We start from the raw sequence: 18,014 nt of genomic DNA, 5'->3' as shown, positions 1-18,014 counted from the left end.
CATTTTCTTCACAGCTCTTACCACACTATGAAATTTTCTAGTTCATTTATTTGCTTAATAGTAAATTGTCCATCAGCTTCTAGTAAAAGACAAGCTCCTTGAAGGCAGGGATTTGTCTTACAACCCTAAGTGCCCAACATTGCCTGCCATATGGTAGGCAATAAAAATTTCTTTTGAACAAATTAATAATATATTAAAGTCATTTTGGAAAATGTCAACCTTTAAGTAACAAAGATCTGTAGTATTTTAACCCTGAATATATGACAGATCTATTTTTAGGAAGTTTTGTATGCTGAAAAATATCTGAAAGAGCAGATTAAAATTAGACCACACAGACAAGTATAGGTCATGGCAAAAATAAATTGGGAAAATGGAGATGCGTAAAAATGTTTTATGTCTGAACTAGTTTCAGTTCTTCCCATATCGCAACCATGAGTAGCACATGCTAACCTAAAGACACAGCCACAGTGGAAACACACCAACCAGGAACAGGGGCTTCTATCATCCTGACACAGGGAACGTAGGAGCAATGGAACCATGCCCAGCAGGCCTTTGGAGGAAGGTGAAAGGGTTTTAGGGCAGGATCAGAAAAATTGCCATTTTGTCAGGCCAGAACAGAAGTGAGCACACCTATCCGTGGTTGCTGAAGTGAAGAGTTGATGAATGGGATGCAGCAACTTGGAACCAAAAAGGAGAAGCAGGTTTCTAAGCTGAAACCCATGGTTTATAATCCCCAAGCACAGCACATCTTAATGTTGTAAGAAATTTTCTTGTTAACAAAGACAGAACATTCATGGATAAGTGACTGGGGCTACTTTCTCCCCTTTTGTGAAATATATGGTGACTTTAATGATAATAAGTCATTTAACTTGGAGATCTAGGCAGCTGGATATCAGAAACACAGCACTGGACAAACCCACTAGAGACCAGAAAAAATATATAAAAAGAAAGAAAAAAAAATGACAGCCAAGCACTTTTGTATAATTAAGCTCTCCTGTGACAGTGAAAACAATTTGATAATTTCTGTGTCACTGATACGCTAGTTGAGGAAAAACAAAAGAATAAGCATAGATGCAAAAGCCCAGCACCATGAAAGTCAACTTATTAGACAAGCTTCTAACTAACACCAAGGGTGGTTGACAACTGAGGAAAAAGCTGAGTTATCTTCAGAAAGTAGGCAAATTTCATTCTGCTTTTTTCTCCATGCACGGATGCAGACAACTTCATTTAAAAGGGAAACACTGTTAGGATCTGATTTTCATCTCCAGGCAGGACCCCTGAGAAAACCTTTCACTATACAAGGCTGGAGGCCAGTGACAAGGCTGATTCTCCAAACAGTAACAATGGACTCTTCTATTTCTGGTGCAGGAAACCTCTGACCTACTAGAAAGCACTATGTCAACTCCTGGTAGCAGACTATTTCACACCTTTTTAACATACTGAAAACAGATATCTCACTTCAAAGAAAATCATGAAAGTGAAAAATGACTTCAATCAATTATTCGAGCAACACAAGTAACACTTAGGAACCACCGCCACTGGATGGAAATATCTAACCAACTAATTAAAAAAAAAAAATTGGCCATTTACCTGAATATTTTCAGGTTGTTCCTACCTGATACAGGAGAAATAATTATTACACTGGAGAGAAGAATGTACCCTAAACACTTAAAAAAGACAGCAAGTGCATCTCACTGAACAAATCTGTAACCTTCAGTCTTATGTTTTTCCAGCCAATGAACTGTGATGTCTTTTGCTTGTCAACCAATTAAATAAGGGATCAACCATGACAGTTTATGAAAGAGCAAAGATCAAGCATCAAGTCTGTCATCTGGCATGAGGAGAGTTGGTCCTTTATTGTTGAAGGAAGATGGGTGATTAAAAAAGAGTGCATATTTATTCAAACAACGGGTGCTGAAGTCATCACGTGAAGCACTTGGTAAAATCATGTGTGTTCTTCCACCAACTGGTCAATGTCAGAAGTATGAGTCCAAAATGCTGAGGGTCAGATGGGGGAGGTTGCTGAAGGCTAGCTGATATTCAAAATCTCCACCCAGTTTCTAATCATGCTTCTAGAAAACCTTACATGATTACTGAACAAAATTCTTTCCCCATATCTTAAAACCAAAACGCTCTGGAAGAAGAATTGATGAAATAAATAGACTTTCGTGGTATTAGCTACTGCAAGAAATAGGAAGGTTTAAAGCCTTTGCTACAACTTGCCCCTGCCTAAAGAACTGCTCTCATCCTTTTAATATACACTGTTGTTTATTTAGGCCATTCTTGAATACTTATCAATCTATAATATTTATTTTCAATACCCCAGACAGATGGGATTCAGGCATGTTCCAATTTGGGAGAACTCAATTTGCTTTCAAAATGCCTATCCAATGAAATCCCTTTCTGGATTTCAAATCAATACCCTAACAGGGTTTCCAAGATAGGCTCAATTGATGACCACTTGCTAGAGGTTTTACATTTATATTATATTTGGATCAATGCCGATGATTCGATTGGAATAGGAGCAGCTGCGCAGAAAAGGTCTTTGGGGTGAGAGAGATTTGTCATGCTATGCTCTGGTAAGAATTAAATTTGGACAATGTGCATTTTTTTTTTTTTTGACAATGTGCATTTTGAAATGTTCATGGTACCATATTAAATCACTACCAAATAGGAGCAATTACAAAGGATTAACACAAACTCCAAATCAAAATTCGAATGAAGAAAAGCAGAGAGCTTTAAAAAAAAAAAACAGGAGCAGGAATAACAAAACGTTTCCTGTGTCAGTTTTACAGCTTGATGGCAGGAGAGAAAATAGGTCCTTTGCAAGTGTGTTCACACTAATTTCTATCCGCCAAACGTATCAGCCTATATCTTCCATCCCTGCCCCCCATCCTCACTCTCGCTACCCAGAATCACCCAGGGCATGCTAATTAAGCAGCAAACCAAGGGTTTTACACAATCCTATTTTGAACAATCCTTCTGAAAAAACCTGAATGCAAACCTCCCAGCTTATAATGTTAATACCAGGAAGGTCAACAAATGATAAACTGGAATCACAGTCTTACCAAAGAAAGTCAGCTGTCCCCTTGCTATGTTTTTCCCTCTTGAATTTTCAGCCACACATTCGTACCAACCAGCATCCTCCTGCTGAAAATTGGGGATTTCAAGAATTCCATTTGACTTGTGTCTTCTGGCTTTCCTTGCTATCGGCTTTCCATCAGCTCTTCTCCAGATAATAGTTGGTACTGGACTGATAGCAAGAAAAAATGGGAGTGAATCAAGTTAGAGAGACTGTTTCTTTTATTTGAAACTATGCTTCTTACAACCCCTTCCTTCTTGTTTCTAAACATTATAAGTTTGCACTAGACAGTGTTCCCCAAATGTCATTTATTCACGTATCACTATGATGACTTTAGTGATATCCACATCTCCAGTATTATTATATACTTAGTGTTTTCCTTAAAATCAAATAGCCTTTCTTAACCTCAAATGAGTTAATCTATATCATATGCAATATTACCAATGAAATAAAAACAGATTTTTATATGCTTGTTCTATTTTTTCTAGTGCATCTGTTTCTTTTAAAATCATAAATATGAAAATAAAAATGTCCATGCACAAATGTGGAGAATTAAAGATGCCTTCCACTAAGATGAGGTCCAGGCCCCCCTCTCCTTGAACCTGGTGGGTTCTTTGGCTACCTGGACTATTGAAATAAGGCAGAAGTGATGTGGTGTCAGTTTCAAGGCTCAGGGGATAAGAAACTGGCAGCTTCTACTTGCTGCCTCTTGGGACACTCTCTGTGGAACCTTATCAACTTGTAGCAGTCCATTAGGAGGGTGGTTTCAGGAAACTTTACTTAAGTAGTGAGATAAGGAAAGAAACAATCTGTGGGGTCTTTAAGTACTCTCAAGGCATCTATCATCCTCCAGCCGAAGCTGTTAGAACGCATCTTGAATTGCAAGGGCATCACTGAATCTGCAAATCAATGGTTTAGTGAGCTAACCACAGCTTTTAAGATTGCGGCTTCCTAGCAGGGGATACAATTGTTTACATATTTATTTTTCACAAAAAACACACACAGACAAGTAATTACACTAAAGACTTTGCTAATCTTCTCTGGCAAACCTGAGATGGTATTTAAAAAATTAGAGCCATCAACTCTACTATACTTGTTTTAGAGGAATTTAAGTTCATTAGGCAGACACTAACTCAAAAGGCAGAAAGGGCTCTATCAAAAGTACATTATGGGTGTCTTTACATGTGATGAGATAGACACTTAATACGTGCCTTTACAAATAACTGTACTTAGAGATAGTCTTTCTGCTCTTAAGTGGGCCATGATGATGTGTTTCCGCAGCTGGATGTGCATACCCAAACGTTTCTGTGTAGATTGGAGGAGCCCAATTTGGGTCCTTTGTTTTCATTCTAGTGCCATTCAAGCAGCCTGAATAGTGTGTAATTCATACCCCCTTTGAAGTAGAAACAATGTAAATTTTGCTGTATTCCTCCACAGAAGATTTTTCAAGGTGTCACCTTGCAGAGTTCACCAAACACATTCCTAGCCTATCCAGTTACCTTCTCTCATCTTTTCTTTGATTAAGTTTCCTGATACATATATAAATATATATTTATATACAGTAAAAAACAGGACCATCTTGTACTGTTTGGCAATCTGCTTTTAGTCTCTTAGTAATAAACCATGGGCATTTTCTAAGTTTCACATGTTGTTTTACAACTTGACTTTTAATGTTTGTACAGTGTTCAATCCTACAGCAATGTCATAATTTATTTAACGGGGTAAGTTTTCAGGACATAGAAAATGATCACTGTATTTTTCAGCACCAAAGTAAAGATACTACTGCAGCATATACTGCCATGACTTGAAAACAGGAAAACCAAAAGAATCCTTCCTTTAGAGCTAAAAATAAAATTGAAAAAAAAAGGAACAGCTTTCTTCCATGGCTGCCGTAAAACACAAAATCATGTGAATACAGATTACATGCTGACACAGGGGTTGAGCAAAAGTTAGTGCTGCTGCCTTAGCCAACATTTGGGTACAGGAAAAGGATGAGGAGTTAGCAGTGGGTTAGCCAGATAGGTGGGGTTGGGCATAGAGATTCACGTGTATCATTAAAGTACATAGATGACCAAAAAATTCTTATTTCAGATGACAGTTTTTATCACTGATGCCAAACCTTTCCTGCAGGGTTACTGGCAAAATCTTAACTGATCTGCTTTTCATCTCTCTTATGCCCTCTGACAGATACTGTAACGGAAAATCTAACTGGTTCCCAAGTAGGCTTATCTAAGAAGACCACAGATTGAATAATAAAGTTGTGAATAATTTTCAGATGACTCTGTAAAATAAAGACTCTCTTAGAGAATATCAGGTCTTACCAATCTCTAGCCAAAGCAGAAGGAAATCGAAATCCAAAGTAGAAAGAAGATGCTATTGCTTACATGTGGAATCTAAAATATGACACAAATGAACTTATCTATGAAACAGAAACTGACTCACAGACATAGAGAACAGTCTTGTGGTTGACAAGGGGGAGGGAGGTGGGGAGGGATGGATTGGGAGCTTGGGATTAGCAGATGCAAAGCAGTATATAGAGACTGGATAAACGGTCCTACTGCACAGCATAGGGAGCTATAGCCGATATCCTGTAATAAACCATAATGGAAAAGAATATGAAAAAGAATATATATATATGTAAAACTGACTCACTTTGCTGTACAGCAGAAATTAACACAATACTGTAAATCAACTATACTGCAATAAAATAAAATTTTCAGAACGGTAGAAAGGAGACGGGCAATTTAAAAGGAAGTACAAGACAAGTTTGATGCATATTCCGTAAACTGGGACCCGAATGAAAGTCCACATTTTTCCAAACAGTCAACTTCACTGTACCTCAAATGAAGGTCATTGTTTTCCTGTCATTCTGGGTTAGACAACATGTACATTACAGGTCATTGTAATAGAACAAAGCGCTTTTTCAGAATTGCCCATTCTCCTCTCCTTTGTGGCCATGTCCATCGTGGCAGCCTAATCCCTCTCGTTCCATGACACATCTCCTCTCCATGATGAGAGGGCGAAATCAAAGATGCGCACGCAGAATCACAGCGAGAGAGGCTTGGCTTGCTTTTCAGTTACTTCAGAAACCATCACGGCAAACAGTGCAAAGAAAATTCTACACTTGCCCAAGCTGGAGGGAGGACAAGGGAGAAAAGAAACCAGAACTTACTTTCCTAACGCAAAGCATTCCAGCTTCACTGTTGTTCCTTTTGCAGTCGGGACCGTTTCTGGGAACTGCACTTCTATTTTTGGCTCATATTCACCCATCACCCCTGTGAATAAACAAAGGAGCTAAGTCTTGGAGATTCTTTTAAAACATACACAAGTGTTTTTCTGTTAACGTAGGATGCTCCTACACATCACTGTGTGTGCAATTAATTCCTTCATTTAAAGCGGCTCCTATCTCTTAACAGCCGTGAATCATGGCTTCTCTCCCAGTTACTGCTAGAGAAAAATTTGTATCACAGCACCACACCATCTGCCTAGGAGTAAATTCTCCATGCATACCCCATTGCTTCTTGAAAATACTTTTTTTAAAAAGTAGTCATGGAAGAAAAAGAGGAAGGGCTATAAAGTCCTAGTCAACAGGAATATATTAATTATTGTTTTGGAAACATACTGCAGAAAATTTAAAACACATTAAAAAAATATGTTCATGCTTTATTGTGTCTATATAAAGACAATTTCTGAGTAATCAATTTATCACCACAAATTACTTTTCTTTCACTTTTGAAGGGCAATCTGAATTAGTCATAAATTGGTATATGCAAGGTAACACAAAATTCTTATATTTTTAATATATTCTGAAACAATGACAAAAGAACAATAGGAAGCAACCATTGAAAACAACCTTTAAGTTATACCCACCTTGCCAATGACAGCAATGGCAGGCTTACCTTGAAGGTCATATTCTCCCACTTTCCCATATCCTGGAAAATTACTGTACAATTATAGCCAAGGCAGCACAGCCTAACAATTTAAGTCCACGCTTTATAACTAAATGCTTATGAATGATTTCTTATCAATACATTCTTGACACTGTCTACTACTACTCTAATTGTTTTAATACATTTATTTCTATTCAATTTCTAGGCATTTCCTGTGGTCTCTGATTCAACTGTCCCGATATAAAGTTTGAAACTATCTAGCTTACTAAAACATGATAGGGTCCTCCGTTTCGTCTCTTCTTTAGGCTTCCCACAGTTAGAGGGAAAAGAGACTGAAGGATTCAGATGGAAAGGTTAAAAGTAAGGAACAGATGGGGACAGGTACAATGACTAAGAGAAACAGTTCCATTCGTTTTGCAGAGGTGACCCTCTTTATCTGCAGCTTCACAGTCTGGGAAGCAGCAATGGGATTTCCTCAATGTGTAAAAAAGAAATCAACCCCAAGTGACAGATGATGCATTAGTCTAGCTAGGTTTGCTGTGACATACGTCATCAAAAGCGCAAAGTTGAACATAGTTGTTCGTTTTTATCCTTTCATAGACTGACAGGGAGGAATGGATTTGGAAGACACCTTTGAGCTAGTTTGGTTCAGTATTCTTAATCTTGGCATTCACGCATGCATACTTTTCTGCAGAAAGGACCCATACCTAGCAATCCAGACTAGAAAGGACCTTAACCCCCGCAAAATGAAAACCACAGTTCTAGTCTGTCCCTGCCTTTCACAAGCAAGTCTGTAATCTCGAAGGGGTTAAACAGACTAGTGTTCAAGGTTGCAACTCTGGTCCCCGAGTCCTCATCTTAATCTTTTACTATGGCCTCTTGCCACTGCAGGAGTAACACTCCAGAACTAAATTCCAGTACGCTAAATCCATGCTTGACACGTTCAGATACAAAACCATTCCCCCCTTTCTGGTCAGTCTCTGAGTCCTCTTGCACTTACATTTGGGTTTGCCTTCCCTTGAGCACGTGCCCCATAGCAGGACCATAAAGAGACAGTGCTGGCTAACGCCCGCATTCGCACACTTCTGCTGAACTTGCTAACAAACGACCCATACAGCTGACTCACCATTCCATAAATATCAGTAGTATGACTCCGAGCGCAGGAACAAGTTAACTCCTCTGAGTGCTGTGTGTGCGGCTGTGTACCCCGAGAGCAGTGTTAATTAGAAAAACAACTGCCTTGAGAGAAAGACGTCTTTTGTCCTCCCGGGAAATCAAGACAAATGACACTGCAGTGTATCGTGAGTGGAAGGGAGATGAGATGATAAGGTTAAAATACGGAGGGTCAAGACTGTCTCAGCCATGATCAGGTTTTCCCCCTACCCCCTCGTCCTATCAACGTTACATATAAACCTGGTTTCTGTAATCCAACTATGAAAGATACATCAAGGATCAAAAATGTCTCACACATTCTTGTCCTGAGCAACTGAAATAGCACTGCTCAGTGTCCCAGGTCCCCTCAGCTATTATCTCCTCATCCTCAAATCCCACCTATTACGGCCCCGACTCAAAACCCCCTCCTCCAGCCTCCTGTACCCCTTTCCTTAGTACGCCCTACACTCTGTAGCCCACAGCAGTCTTTAAATGACCAGAAAGTATCAAATCTCTTTTGCTTCAGTTCTCACTGTTTCCCATGACTTACTGTAAAAAACATGTAATGATTTTGTAAATTGACTGAGTCGTGCAACCATCACCATAACCCAGTTTTAGAACATTTCCATCACCCCAAAAAGATCCCTCATGCCTGTTGACAGTTAATTCCAGAACCAATCCCAGCCCCCGGCAACCACTAACCTGCTTTCTATGTCTATAGATTTGCCTTTTCTGGACATTACATATAAATGAAATCATACAATGTGTGGTCTTTTGCATTTGGCTTCTTTCTTTCTTTCTTTTTTTTACTGCCCTAGATGCCAGGAATACAACTGGGAATGTAAGGGAGGAAAAACTTTTTCTCTACCTTTCTAAAATTCTTTTGGCTTATTTATTAATTAAGACATTAACAGGAGAAAAAACAAATTTAATTTTGTACATATGGGAGCCTCATACAGGCATGAGAGGGTCAAAGACAGGCAGGCAGTTGAAGCTTATAGGCCATCCTGAGCTAAGGAGGAGGGGGTAGGGATATGGGTCTTCAAAGGGAAGGAAGACAACTCACAGAAATATGGGAAAAGCAAATGTTTGGTAAACAAAGTTTGTTATGCCATGCAGAGATAATAGGATAGAGTGAGGAATTTGAATAAACAGGTCCACTAGCTCTCCCCAGTCTATCACACCTAGGCCATACTCTTTGTAGTTATCTCTGGTAATAGCTCTCTTTCTGGACCAGGCCCTGTATCTAAATCCTTCTTTTTTTTTTTTTTTTTTTAATTTAATTTAATTATTTTTCATACAGCAGGTTCTAGTTTATTAGTTATCTATTTTATACATATTAGTGTCTACATGTCAATCCCAATCTCCCAGTTCATCCCACCACCATCACCCCCGCCGCTTTCCCCCCTTGGTGTCCATACGTTTGTTCTCTACATCTGTGTCTCTATTTCTGCCTTGCAAACTGGTTCACCGGTACCATTTTTCTAGATTCCACATATACGTGTTAATATACGATACTTGTTTTTCTCTTTCTGACTTACTTCACTGTGTATAACAGTCTCTAGGTCCATCCACGTCTCTACAAATGACCCAATTTTGTTTCTTTTTATGGCTGAGTAATATTCCATTGTATATATGTACCACATCTTCTTTATCCATTCGTCTGTCGATGGGCATTTAGGTTGCTTCCATGACCTGGCTATTGTAAACAGTGCTGCAGTGAACACTGGGGTGCACGTGTCTTTTTGAATTATGGTTTTCTCTGGGTATATGCTTAGGAGTGGGATTGCTGGGTCATAGCCATGTTCTTCTTAACTGCCATCTTGTCTTGCCTACCAGTTGGCTCCTCACTGAACAATTTTTTAAAGAACATCTCTTTCAAAGATTTCAAATGTCTGAAATATTTTGTTTATTTGTGACTTCTGCCTTCATCACAATGTATACTTTCATGTTTAGTTCATGTGTTTAGTTCTGTCTTCCATCCAGATTGTAAACCCCATGATGTCAAGTAATATGTCCGTCTTTTTCATGCTTGCTTTTATCTTTGTCTCTGCACTTAATAGGCGCTCAGTAAAAAACTGCCATGAAACATTTTACACATAAACCTCTGGGCGCTCTCGAATAACATTGCTGTTTCCTCTCATCTTTATAGCTATTTATACATTTGTCATCTCTTCTGTTGTACTTTTACTTCTTTGAGGAATGGAAGTACTTCTGATTTTTTTCTGTTCCTCACAAATCTTAGCTCAGTACAAGGCATATGGAAAAAACTGTGATACGTAGGAATTTGTGAAAGGGAGGAAAAGATGTAGAAATGTGGCCCTTTATACTGGGACACCTAATAGCCATTAAGTCAAACATGTAAGTCTTCCCGGGCATGGAAGTTGTTTTTAAGTATTATCATGGCTCTTGTCCAAGTTCACTCACTTCAGATCACGCTTCTCTAAAATGAGCTGTGTAGGTTGTTTATGTGGTCACGTGGAGTGATTTCTGGGTGGACACACAGTGATCTATATTTATGGCTATAGGAACCGAGTAACAGAGTTATCAGTAACGATGACGATTTAACTGTATTTATGGCAGTAGTTATAGGACATAAACATAGGGATCAGAGATGGAATGGCATGCGTTTCACTGCTCTTTAAAGAATTTTTATTACATGTAAAGACTGTCTTAGTATTTAAGTCATAAAAAAATGAAGGAAGCCATTTTTTTCAACTACATTATGAACATTTTTTGGAACACCTGTGAAGCGTTCCATTTAATTTGATTACATCTGGCACAGGCTACATTTTTATTTGACTATTTCTTTCATTTCAACTATTTTGGCCTTTTTCTACATTAAATTTAAAAAGCTGTTGCCTTTTTTTATTTTTTAAGAAACAAAAGGCCCCTTAAAAGAGGAGTGCATTTTTCAAGTCATTCCTCTGACCACCTGTACACTTTTGAACTTAATTGGTCTATAGCTGCTCTGGTGATTTACATAATAATTAGGCAAAAAGGGTGTGGCCATTGATGAAATTGCTCCAGAATCCTTTTTCCATCTTCAAACTATTTAGGAAGGTGGGAAGATATAAAGGCCTAGGTATGTCTACACAACCAAGGTACAGCTGAAGTAAAAGTGCATACAATATTGTCAGGATCAACCAGGATTTATAATCTCAGCAATATTTCCTTTCTCCTGACTGAAATATATACATTGCCTATAGAGAAAACTCTTGCTTTCAATTCTAAATAGAGATATCTATATCTATAATTTTAAACATAAGGTGAAAAAAGTCTTAATTCATTAAAATACACTGTCAATGTTTTCTATTCATTGGAGTGAGAGCGCCGGCTGCTACAACAATAGTGAAAGTTACATCACTTAAAATTTCATACATCAAAGTCTTCAGGAGTCAGGGGCTTAGGTGTATTTACATTCCAATGAATTCAATAAATATTGATTTAACACCAACTATAGCAATGGGGTTAAGATGTGCATACCACAGACCTGATCATTATCTTCATGACATTTGTAGTTACCCATTTCCAGTGCCTTGCATAGTGATGTGGCATATGCAGGCAACAATTAATTGTTTATGGAATAACTGAGTTTATTTCCTAAAGAAGACATGCTACAAATTTCTAGGTGTTCTTTCCAAAACCAGTGTTCCTAAACTTTATTTATTTTTTTTAAAAAATTATTAGCACTTTTTAAATTATTATTTATTTATTTATTTATTTGGCTGTGTTGGGTCTTCGTTTCTGTGCGAGGGCTTTCTCTAGTTGCGGCAAGAGGGGGCCACTCTTCATCGCGGTGCGCGGGCCTCTCACTATCGTGGCCTCTCTTGTTGCGGAGCACAGGCTCCAGACGCGCAGGCTCGGTAGTTGTGGCTCACGGGCCCAGTTGCTCCGCGGCATGTGGGATCTTCCCAGACCAGGGTTCGAACCCGTGTCCCCTGCATTAGCAGGCAGACTCTCAACCACTGCGCCACCAGGGAAGCCCCATTGTTCCTAAACTTTAAATCACCTGGAGGGCTTGAGTTTCTGAATTAGTATGTTGAGATGGAGCCTGAGAATGTGCATTTCTCACAAGTTCCCAGGTGATGCTGATGCCTCTGGTCCAGGGAATGTACTTTAAGAACTTCTGTAGCAACCATGGGGTGTTGAGCCAAAGCAAGAAGTTGCACCGAAGAGTAAGAGACATCATGGGCTAGTCACTAGGAGATGACTAGTAACGCGGAGTCGCACCAGTCACAACGCCAATCAAGAGCCTGGATCCTGCAGACGACCTTGTGGCAATGATTATCTCCCTTTCAAAGCCTGAAAAATTATTAAGGCTGATGCTGATGTCTGTAAGAACTAGAATGTGACAGAATAACTCCCAAATTATAGAATGTAAAAGAGAAATCAGCCACACACCACTCTTGTTTAACTACAATTTGCAGACAGCTGTCTTGGCAGAAGGAGGCCGCTTTGCAGAATTTTGTGCCGTAAGATTTTGCCAACACCTGCCTTAGCTGGAATCTGCGGTTGTAAATTAAACCACAGAAGGGACTTTTACCAACTTCTACAGAGTGGGATTTTCTACTGAAGAAAAACTGTAAAAATTGTCCTATGAAAAGTTCCCACATGGCCTTTCTTGAGGAATGAGTCATATGATATATATTCCATTTATCTAAAAATATTTGGAAATATCTGATTAGTCATACACATTTCTTGGGCTGAGTTCACCATTTTACTCTTTTAAGAAAGGCTTGTTTTGCCCTGGGTTGAAGGAGACATTGTAGGATCTAGGGAACTGTCCATGGAATCTCCACCACTACCCAGCCCCTAATCAGTGAATTCCCGTTTGAGGCAATAATTGAGGCAATAATTTGAGGCAAATAAGAACTTCCCCAGTGCTGGAAAAGAGGAATAAGGCACCTGTGGGTTGTATCTCACTTACACTTGGGGTTTTAATGTGACTTCAGAAGCCTGTGGGAGGTGAAAACAAACCCCATTATTTGACCTCAATCAAACCTACATCTCTGTCCTTCCTTCTCAATAGTTAAAGTGCAGAGATAACCTGAGCTATTCCAGAAAGGTGTCTCCTATGAAGGTAGAATAACTATTTATTCATGCTTGCCTGGGACAGTCCTGGTTTACAACAAGTCCGAAGTAATTTGCTAATAGTTTCCAGTTTGGGCAATTAATTATAAAGCCACCATCTTTTAGGTGAAAGCAAGCCGACTTTTGTCTTTTTTTGACAAAGTACTTTTATATTGATCCTACTAAAAAGTTCTTCATATTGTGAGCTAAACAACTCTCTCTCCCTCTAATTTTTTGTCTTTCTTATGTATGTATGTACGTATTTATTTATTTTTGGCTGCATCGGGTCTTAGTTGGAGCACGTGGGATCTTTGTTGAGGCATGCGGGATCTTTCGTTGCTGCACGCGGGCTTCTCTCTAGTTGTGGCGTGCAGGTTTTCTCTTCTCTAGTTGTGGCGCACAGGCTCCAGGGTGCGCAGCCTCTGTAGTTATGGCGTGCGGGTTCCAAAGCACGTGGGCTCTGTAGTTTGTGGCACGCAGGCTCTCTAGTTGAGGCGCATGAGCTCAGTAGTTGTGGCATGGGCTTAGTTGCCCCGTGGCATGTGGGATCTTAGTTCCCTGACCAGGGATCGAACCCGCATCACCTGCATTGGAAGGTGGATTCTTTACCACTCGGCCACCAGGGAAGTCCCTCTCTCCCTAATTTGTACATGGTGGTCCTAGTTCAAGTCTTTGGAGCTACAAAGAACAAGTCTTGATGGACAGTCTTAAAATATTTAAAGATATTATCTTGTTGTCAGAGATTGGCAAAGTTATTTTTTGCATAGACACAGATAGCAAGGATTTTATTTAGGTTTTGTGAGTCATGCAGTCTCTGATTCAACTCTGCCATTGTAGCTGGAAAGCATCCAGAGACAATATGTAAACAAATAAGCATGGCTACTTTCCAATAAAATTTTATTTACAAAAACAGTGGTGGGTTATACGTGGCCCATGAACTAAGGGTTGGCTAAGTCCTGGCTTAGAAGAAATGGGGAAGATAGCAAAGTATGAGAGAGTCAACAGCATCAACAAACTATAGAACTAACAAGATTTCAGCAAGCTTGCCAAATGCTGAATCACTTACATGTAAAAGAGAATGTAATTAAAAATAAGATATCATTTACAATAGCAATAAAAATTACAGACAGTCTAGGAGTTAGCTAAGAATACTCAACATTTTTACGGAAAAAAATGTCAAACTTTACTTACAAAAGCAGGCCACGGGCAAGACTGGCCTACAGGAGGAAATTTGCCAGCTCCTGGTTTAAACAAATACTGTATCCACTGCCTGGAATTCTTATCCTTCCTGTTAGATTGGCCAACTCTTTACGAAAGCTTGAGCTGATTCCCAAGACCAGGCCAGGCTTCCTTACACACAAACCTTGATTGTTTGCATAATCTCACTGCACCTTCACTGCTCCTTGGTAGCTCTTACCACAATTGAAGCTTAAATAATCCTGCTTTAATTCTCCATCCTCTCCAGTCTGGCTCCACTCCTGCCTCAGGTTGTAATTAGGCTCCTAAGCCAGACTATTATCTATGAGGACATAGAAGACTTTTGTATCCCTAGTGACAAGTATACAACAAGCACTCAATGAACATTTCTTGCTTAAATGCATGATCAAATGAATGTCCAAGTCATCTGTATTCTAGGCTGGACACCTCTCCTGTCCTCTTTCATTTCAAATCCCTCCATCTGTAAATGTGTTTCCTGGAACTCAATTCAATAATTCCAATAAGGATGAAACTTTAGACCTTTCATTAATTTGGAGTTCTCTAAAACTGCAGGCTCCCAGGGGCTCTGATCACATCTTTTTATTTTACAGTGTACTATACACAACAGGTACCTAACAGATGCTTCCTAACTGAAGAGTGAAATGACCATCTAAGACCTTTTGGCTCCCATGGACCTGAAATGAATCTGACTATGCTAGAGGTCTAAAGCTGACTGACAAGTTCCTAAGCTTGTCAAGGTTTCAAAATATCCAGATCATTGAGACACTATTAAGTCAGATTAGCAATGGCACTTTAGCAAAATATCTCACATCCTTTAGCCATTTAGATGTTCTTCTCATAAAACAAGTTTTACGCCCACAGATCCTCAAATGTGATGTTGTCAGAGAATTAAATGAAAGACATGATCGCTGTGACAAAGCCACACAAAAGTTGCAATCAGAAGTGAGAGTAAAATAAAGCAACGTGTTTTGGGACAAACTCTAGATCTTAGGTAATATAAAAGTACGCGCAAGTCAAGGGCACATCTCTGCCTGTTGCCAGGCAGAAGTTTCATCCTTGCCAGTCTAAAGGCTAAATCATCAAAAAAAGGTTGTAGATCAAGTTTACAATCAAAAAGAGGTCCTCTTAATGACTAGGTTTTTAATCTGATGGCTAGGTTAATTAAATGGCCTACAATTGAAGCTGATCTATTCAAGAAGACCCATTGTGGTTGTTAATGCTCACTTGAGGCTCTAACCCAATTTGGGGCAATATTAGGAAAGTTTACTATGAACAGATGGTAGTATCACAATGAAGAATACATTACACTGCATCGACAATCCAGAATATTCTAGAATATTCTAGTTTTCTCTTTTCGATTTTTTTAGTCTTTGGTCTTAAACTTGGAACGTTGAAGGGAATGTAGTCTTCTGAGCCACTAGGAAATCCAATGGCCACAGAGGTGAAGGTTCACAAAATGACCCGTGATAGCCTGAAAGAGTGAATGCACCTAGTTTTGCATTCAACTAGGATTGGTTGTTAGCACTAAGAAGAAATCTGATCCAATGAACAGCATCTGTGTGGTGAGTTGTGTTTGATATTATGTGGCCTGTGCAAATGCTCAGACTGGAGTAAAGTAAGGTAGAGAGTTGTGACTGGCATCTCAGAAAACAACTAGAAGGACCCTTAGATATAACTTATTATAAATCACTCATTTTTATAGCTAAGAAAACTGAGAACCAAGGAAATGGCATGATTTGTCTCACATGAGTTAGTGGTAGATCTGGGACTACACCTCAGAATCCTATGACTTTTTTTTCTTCTTGACTTTTAGTGCTATCCTTCTTTTACTGCATCCTAGGTGACACCACAGCAAACAAGATAAAGCTGGTTGGCACCGATGACGGACACTCTCAATCCTATGTTCAGCGCGTCTGTTTCTGTCCCACCTTAGACTGCTGTGAAACTCTAGGCTGCTAGGGTTATCAGGTGGTCTCTTGTCCAGTAGGTTAAAATTTGATTTATGTTGAGAAGATTAAATGCTTCAATGCTGACCTTGTTCAATGTTTTCATGGCTAAATAAAATTAGGTTTGAGGAAATGGGTCAGGACTTAGAAAAATATGGTCAGTTATTTTGTTATATTGAGAATACAAATTTTTAATAATTTAAATTTACAATGAAGTATAATAAACATTCAGAAAAGTGTTTTACATTTTAACGTCCAAAGACAATATATATAGTGCATATAAATACATGTATATTTACACATACACATCCTACATACATATGCTTATCAATGTATAAAAATATGGGGATGGAGGAAGGAAAGAGAGACAGAGAGAGAGAGAATGTGAAATTCTAAGATAGGATAAATCCTTTGTTTCCTGTTCCCTAGTAGCTCTTCTATTGAGAGTTCCAATTAGCGGTAATATTCAAAAATATTTAACAACCAATGTGCAAAGCAAAGAACCATCAGACACACACTGGCTGTAAACTGCTCAACATTTGTCTTGGTTCTAATAAGCAAAATAAGGAACTGCCCAACCAATCCCCAGCCAGTCTCAAGGAAAACACAGAAAAAAGGCAAAGGCCATACAGTAATTTTTCATGCTCAGTTACGTACCTGTTTATGTAAAGTACATAAACAACCTCACAGACCCGATCTCATTTTCCGAAGACTGTCCTAATTTTTGCTAATTTTTTTCATCTTTAGCCATTTTAGAGCAAGTCAGGGGTAATAACTAAAGACAGAAAAAGCAGCCATTATGATTATCATCTAAATCTATGATTTCTCTCATGGTTATGCTGCATGGGTGGTCCATTACCTTTGTTTATGGAAATATAGGTACAATTCTTTGAAGTCTGTGAAGGAACCACACAATGGGGCAAACTCATCATCAATAACCAGCAACTGGGTTAATACTGATCCTTGGACTACTTCAGTATCTGTGGTAAAAATAATTATGATATATTTTTCTCAATTAAATCTTTTTCTTTCACGGTACCAATGCAACTGGTGCACTTTCCCACATAATGAGTTTTATTATCATTTCAAAGCAGATTTGAAAATACCTAGATAAGGGACTTCGCTGGTGGTCCAGTGGTTAAGACTCCGCACTTCCACTGCAGTGGGCGCGGGTTCGATCCCTGGCTGGGGAACTAAGATCTCGCATGCCGTGCAGTGTGGGAAAAAACCTGGATAAATAAATATTAACTCTAATGTAAAATTCTCTCACATTTGTCCAGCTCTCAGTTTTATAGTACTTCCTCGTGATGAACACTACAAATAACAATTCCCAAAATAAAATTTGCAAAATCATAATGTAAATATGTAAATCCAGAGGCCAAAAAATCTTTTCTGAACCTCAGTTAAATAGCATGGTAACTGGAGACTAAGAATTTGATCCCACTGCTGTCCTGACTTACTTCTCTGGTCCTTAGTTCCCTTCTTTCTCGAAGAATAAAGGTGTAAAATTGGGTGATCTCTAAGTGCCTTCTAGATCCAATAAAATGTGAATATCCCTTTCACCAAACATTTTTCTAAAACAAAAAAAAAAATCTCTAATCATTGAAGAAAAATGAGAAAACACAGAGAAGCAGAAAGAAAATAAATTAAGAA

General features: G+C 38.8%; 1 protein-coding gene across 1 annotated transcript in view; it reads right to left on the bottom strand.

Moving 5' to 3' along the window:
- Positions 1–18,014, bottom strand: part of CNTN4 (contactin 4) — a 312,839-nt gene that overhangs the window by 165,192 nt on the left and 129,633 nt on the right. Inside the window, exons 5-6 of the mRNA XM_061195546.1 lie at positions 6,255–6,357; positions 3,069–3,253 (exon numbers count right to left, since the gene is read on the bottom strand). Of these exons, the coding sequence (XP_061051529.1) occupies positions 3,069–3,253; positions 6,255–6,357 (288 nt within the window). The remainder of the gene's footprint in view (positions 1–3,068; positions 3,254–6,254; positions 6,358–18,014) is intronic.

The sequence above is a fragment of the Eubalaena glacialis genome, chromosome 7, assembly GCF_028564815.1.
Source record: "Eubalaena glacialis isolate mEubGla1 chromosome 7, mEubGla1.1.hap2.+ XY, whole genome shotgun sequence".
NCBI classification, from domain to species: domain Eukaryota; kingdom Metazoa; phylum Chordata; class Mammalia; order Artiodactyla; family Balaenidae; genus Eubalaena; species Eubalaena glacialis.
This window is presented reverse-complemented; position numbering and strand designations above follow the sequence as displayed.